General features: G+C 38.0%; 1 protein-coding gene across 1 annotated transcript; it reads right to left on the bottom strand.

The window, feature by feature from the left end:
• Positions 1–846: 846 nt before the first annotated feature.
• FRRS1L (ferric chelate reductase 1 like) lies at positions 847–5,931 on the bottom strand. Its single transcript, XM_053467261.1, has 6 exons — positions 5,790–5,931; positions 4,358–4,565; positions 3,661–3,745; positions 2,721–2,859; positions 2,241–2,487; positions 847–1,279 (listed from the first exon to the last, which is right to left on the bottom strand). The coding sequence occupies exons 2-6, from the start codon at positions 4,545–4,547 to the stop codon at positions 1,107–1,109; spliced, it is 834 nt and encodes a 277-aa protein (XP_053323236.1). The 5' UTR covers positions 4,548–4,565; positions 5,790–5,931; the 3' UTR covers positions 847–1,106.
• Between the last annotated feature and the right edge of the window lie 390 nt (positions 5,932–6,321).

Here is a 6,321-nt window from a genome sequence, read left to right as displayed (position 1 = left end):
GGTAAAAAACACAAAAAAAAATACCACAAAATTTGACAAAGGGTGGTAGTAGAATAAGTGCATAGAATGGGTTAAAATACCAGCATTTGAAATACCCTGGGGTATCTAGTTTTCAAAACTATATGGTTTGATGGGGTAAATTGCCGGAGCCCAGAAGTTCCCAGGTATGTATATAACATCAAAAGTGGTAGAGGCCAATACAGTGAAGTAATGTAAACATACATAAGCATACAGCTATCCTGAATCTCAGACTTAGCCAAAGACTGCTTCTATTCTGTTTTCTATTTTATTTCCTTACAGTGGGGAGAATTTTAAGACACATGCTTCCTTCAGTTAATAACTGACACCCTCTGCCTTCTGGCGAGTGTCTCCTAGTGTTTCTAGAATGTGTGAAAGCCCAAGCATACGCTGCGTATACAGTAATGTTAATTCTATAAGTCTAATCAATGGATATTTTTTCAGTTTTTTTTTTTAGCAGACCACTAAACTTTCAAACTTCAAGGGGAAGATGGTAAACAGCAATCAGGAAAATATACATGTTTTTATATTTGAAAGGAATATACATTTTTCTTTAGGAGTGCTTCTCTTTCTACATAGATCCATCTTTATTATTGTGGAGCATTTCTGCATCAGGGTGCATCCTCGGTGCGCACCAGCAGGACAACCTCTCCCTCATTCCTCCAATCAGTGTAATTGTTTTGGATGAATGGAACTAAAAATTGCATATTGCTGCTAGGCAGGTTAACAGACCATCAAACCAAAAGGTATGCAGGTGAGGCTAGTTGCGGGGGACACTTTGCAGGTAAGTGGGACGGCATTTAAAAAGTCATAATAAATATCATGTCTGGCCTATGGACACATCCCATCTTGCCCACGACATCTTGAACCAAGTAGCTGTAATGTAGTATAAACCTACATAAACAGTTAATCACACATCATCTTTTAAGTATATGTCATATCAATATTTTGTCTGATTAAAAATATATTTTTTCTTTCAATACTTTTAATATGAGCTTATTCATTTTTGGAACAACCTAAAAAGTCAGTTCATTCCAGCGCAAAATGGCACCAAAAAGTTCCCAAATTTGATGGCACATTAGAAACTTTTATGGAGTTCCCATCAACAAGTAGAAGGTGAGAGCAACGATGAGTAGAAGGCAGAAAGGAGAGGAAAAAGTCTGGTAGGCTGCCGATGGCATGAAAATGTCTTCATATCGATAAATACTGACCACGTTCTCTGAGACTGGAGGTGAGTCAATGTCATGTCGTGTTATAGATCCTGAAAATGAGGAACAAAAAACAAATAAAAGTATAGAAATAAATTAAATAATTCTTAAGAATGACTTCATATGTTTATTGTGTATAAATCTCCTTAAATTGATAATGCATTTTCAAATAAAATTATATAATTACATCATTACATGCTTTTATTCTAGCTTTGATTTTTTTCCTCTGTATCTCTTAACCTTTTTTATATACATGAATCTCAAAAGCAAGTGTGAAACATCAGACAACATACTGTAGCTACCAAACAGTCACAAATTTCCCAGGAGGGTCCTGACAACCCAACGTATGTCTTGCAGATGGGCAGTTGCAATCTTTTGTCAGCAACAGATACGCGAAATAGGCCTCCAATAAACATACATAAACAAACGTACAGGCAAGCACAGTAAAGGAATTTAAGAACATGCAAAACGTATTAAAAAAAGTGACTCGAAAGGACAAATGGCTCACTATTTTTAGATGGAACTATCTGTAGAACATGACGGTGTCAAGTGTGACATCACACATGTTTAGATGTCCTAGCATGGGATATTTTAAAGTTGGTAAGTCTGCAATGGCATTGTAAAGACCCTAAAAGCCAAGTGTGTGGGCATCTGAAAAAGTGAATTTTAAAATATATAATGTAACATGTATGGCACTCTATTTAGGTAGGACATTTACAGAATTCTACATCCTATGGACAGCTTAGTTGCTGATGAGAAAATAAAAAATACATGTCATAGGTCATAAGATGTATTGTAGGCATGTTCTGTTGTAGTAAAGTTGAACATGATATCGCCCAGAAAAGACAGCAGGACCGAGCAGACAAACCAATTAAACGTAATCCACATTCAGGATTCTTTCTGTTTAAATACATTGATCAGTTACATGTATTGATATAGTTCACCTTATTTAGCTATTTGTTACATATGATAATCAATACAACATATTTTAAGTAGCATGAAGGTCCTTCTTACCTTGAATGGCTGGGCCCCATGCAAATAAGAAGTACCAGCTCAAGTGCAAATCCACTATGGTTTCATCTCTGGGGACAGAGACAGGACGTTTAAACCTGCAGGTTACTCGGTTATTTTCAAACACTCCTTCCTCATCCCTGGCGGGATTCCTCTGAATCTCTTTAGCCCATTGACCAACATTATAGAAGTGCTGTATTCGTACCCTTCCGTTGTCATCATGTACACAAGCCATGACATCGTCCCCTCCCTGCAAAAAAAAGCAATATCACAACAAACACAGCAGATAATAAATTGTATTTAAAATAAAGGATATACATTATTTTATTCATATACTTTAAGAATACTTGTCAATGTAACAGTATTACTCTGTGTTTGAGTGTATATTTAATGTCTTTTAATGAAATTGGTCAATTGATGACATTGAAGTAGCCACAGAGCGGCTGGTGTCATGTTTTATGTAAAATCAGATTTACTTCTTACCATTTTTTTATCAGAGGAAAAACCAACAGCTACCCAGCCATCCGTATCAGCGCTCAGTTCAAACTCTACATCTGCGCCTATGCGACGATAGCTCAGAAAATAGTCGCAGGTCTCTGCGTTACATCCAGGTTTGCCATATCTGAAAAACCAGTACAACAGTTCTTAATGAAGTCCTCTGAATTGCTGTTCAAAAAATGCTTATACATCTGACACAGGCCAGAACCTTTTAACCTTAATTTCAATAGAAAATAAAATGGTACCCAAGAATTTTTTTTTTATATTCAGTAATATTTTAGAAACAGAAGGGAGTAGAAACTTTAAAGAACTCTCTCTTCATGTACGGGGAGTTAAATGTTAGCAGAGAATAGTACTGATGGTGATGCTGGAGAGCTGTGATGAAAGACGTTGTTGTAGGCTGTGTGCATGGAGGGAACCAGGAACTAAGGACATCCATGCACAACATCATGTACGTTTTCCAGCACACTGCTTCTACCTAATAAGCATATATTCATATGTGACTACACTTAGTGACCCTATGTACCCTAGTGACTACATGTCTACACCACCAATGGGGAGAAAATGGTGTGTGAGTTTCACTTTCAGAAGGAAGAAATTGAGACAAAAAGGACGGTGGGTCAAAAGGCAAAGGTAAGAGAGAAAACAAAATTGGGGAGCCATGCTGGAAAGGAAGATAGCATGTATGACTCATATAATTTCACATATGTTGCTGTGCAAAATGTGCAATAAATATACGAGATTGTACATGAATATGTATCAGTAGCAGAAAAAAACACAAACTAATGCAACCTTCTCACTAGTAAGACCTCCCTTATAATCCTGTGTCCAGCTCTGGACTTTCAAACCTTAATATGCATATGTTCCAAGACCATTAAACAAGCTATCATAAAGAATAAAGAGGTAGTCTTTCACACGTACTCACCTAAAGCAGCCCTTTGTCTTCCCACAATCATCTATCCGTATTCTGGCAAACGGATCTACAGGAGGTGCAGTTGGAAAAGGATAACCTGGAAAAGACGATGCACTGCGCTAGAAAACTCACACAGACGAGACGAGCAGCATATGCTTTTAATGGGTATACATCCAAGTCTACTAGATCACAGACTGAAGATATCAGTGTATATCAGCTAGGAGAGAAACCTTTAGTATTATGATGTTTTCACAAAGGCTTGATAATGTTATTGCCAATATCCTATCCTTTGGCTCCTTGTCTCTTTATCTGCAGGTATTATTATTTTTACATTTTATTTATAGTGCCAGCAGATTCTGAGTTATTACCATGAGGCAGGAATATAACTGTAATATCAAAATTAGCAATAAATAATATTAACAATAACCTGAGTAAACATAAGATATAACTATTGTATTAAAGCAACTAAGAGACATAATTTTGTACTTTTTTTTTTTGTTTGTAAAAATACTGATCCCAAACATTACTCTGTTACAAAAGGGAGCAAAAACACTTAAAATACTGATGCCATATAATGTCTACATATGCATTCGACCCTTTTCCAATGTTATTACATTAGCTGAACTTAAGTTAACACATTAATATAGTCAACATAATCTAGTATGCTTAATATCGATGACACCATAGAACAAAAACAAATATTGTGTACCTTCTTCTGACAGGTATCTTAAATCGTAGAATTCAGATGCAAATGTGCCATAGGTGTCCTGGTGCTTCTCATCCAAGGCAGCATCCCCGTGGTCAGTACGGCTGCCCCGGGCGCTTTCATCTGCAGGGCTTGCCCTGGTAGATCCTACAAAGAGTAGCCAAGCTCCGAAACTCAGGTACGACAGATTCATGGCACTGATGCGGAGATACTGTGAAGGGAAGCATAAATGCAAGTGATTCAAGGATGAGGTCTTTTTAAATGATGGGATCCATTATGAAATCCCAAAGGTTACTGGTGGCATTGGGTGTCATGTATATAAAGAAATTCTGGTAGTCAGCAAGTGGATTGTCGGCCATGACACATACCATATATACCATATGTGTAGATTTACCGATTTGTGATGTGTAAACGAGGGTTCGCTAGTGTGAAGGCTCTCTAAAACACTTCAACATACTCTCTAGAGTGAAGCTCTTGAAGCTACTGTCCTCCCTCAGATAGAGTTATAGTAAATACTGTAGACAATGTTCCATCTAATTTTTCTTAGTTGGCGTGGGCAGAAAATTTCTCTTGTGCAAAAATTTTCCCAGAGCCAAAATTTTGTGCGCACAATATCCGCGCCGCATAAAGTATCAAAAATATATATATTTTTTTTAATTTTTTTTTTTTTATTGGGAAAAACTGTTGTGCGCACAATTTTTGCACGTGTGCGCTCTCTAAAAAAGCTATGTGCGCGCGCACAAGCGCACAGCTTAGAGGGAACACTGACTGTAGATGTAGATTCCTATTGAAGCATCACCGCGTCGCACACACACACAAGGAGTTTTAACAAAGTTTTTAAAAAGGCTTCTTGCCAATCGAGAAAATCTGGGTCTGGGCAAAATACCTTTACATTTATTATGTGCTGTAGTATGTCTAGTTTATTGTAAACCTTAGCAGAAGTTTGTTGGATACATACCACAAGTATAAACATACATCAAAAACACATACCAATACAGAATATAATATCCAAGAACAAGCATAGCACTTTCTGATGTATGCGTGCACTGCTGATATATATATATACATCCAGTATACATTATGGTTTACTTACAGAGGTTCCTTATATAACCGTACTGCTATAAACTGATGGGGGTAATTCATGCCAATTGCATCCTTGCATGACAGCTTTGTGCATTTGTGGTTCTGCTATATCCTTTTTGGTCACTTGTGCCCTCCTTACTTTCAATCGATTGCTTTATTCAATGATTTAGGCATTGAACCACCTAATACTGCAGATCTGTGTTAATGGGATGGATTTTAATGGCCCCGGTGTGAGCTTCCATCTGCTCATCCCATACAGATGCTCTACATGGGGATGGTGCTGAAACAGCTCCCGCAAGCCGATGGAGATGTCTGACATCACGCAGGGTACCAGCATCCAGAAACCACCTACCGGCTCCCTCCAGCTTCCTGTGCGGGCGGGCGCGATCCCGTGTCTGATGTCAGATGTCACCGGGCATCACACGGATAAATCCGGTGTCTTCCTTGCAGGCCTCCGCACCGATCCAAGCTCCCGGCGTGCTCAGCCTTGACTACATGCACGCTCTTAAAGGGGCAGCGTCACGGCTATTCCTTAAAAGGGCGACGCAGCTACGTCTCAGCGCTTGCATCGATTTTGTATGCGTGTGAGAAGGGGATGAACATTCCAGTCTGCTTTTATACTGATCACGGCAATTCCCATGAATTTGTGTTATAGCCCTAAATAAGTTTTTAAGTTATTTTTTACTCTCAGTAATATACACTTGTATATATACTGTAATTTTGCCGCCATTTTTCTTTGTGACCATGGTATAGGATTATTTTTGAACATTAACTGTCTTAACTCGATATTCCGACGAGGAGTTCCTAGGTTTATATAAACACGAGATATTATTATTATTATTATTAAAGCATTATAGGTACATAGCAGCATCCTATGATTACTA

Source organism: Spea bombifrons, chromosome 5 (genome assembly GCF_027358695.1).
Source record: "Spea bombifrons isolate aSpeBom1 chromosome 5, aSpeBom1.2.pri, whole genome shotgun sequence".
Taxonomy (NCBI): domain Eukaryota; kingdom Metazoa; phylum Chordata; class Amphibia; order Anura; family Pelobatidae; genus Spea; species Spea bombifrons.
Note: the sequence above shows the minus strand (reverse complement) of the source record. Positions and strands in the feature narration are given on the sequence as shown.

Bases quoted from the DNA above. Each gene is read 5' to 3' on its own strand.
- FRRS1L (XM_053467261.1), bottom strand. From the start codon at position 4,547: ATGAATCTGTCGTACCTGAGTTTCGGAGCTTGGCTACTCTTTGTAGGA. The intron at 2,860-3,660 runs GTGAGTACGTGT...CTGGTTTTTCAG, and splicing joins AAGACAAAGGGCTGCTTTAG to ATATGGCAAACCTGGATGTA. The intron at 1,280-2,240 runs GTAAGAAGGACC...CCTCATTTTCAG, and splicing joins ATGGGGCCCAGCCATTCAAG to GATCTATAACACGACATGAC.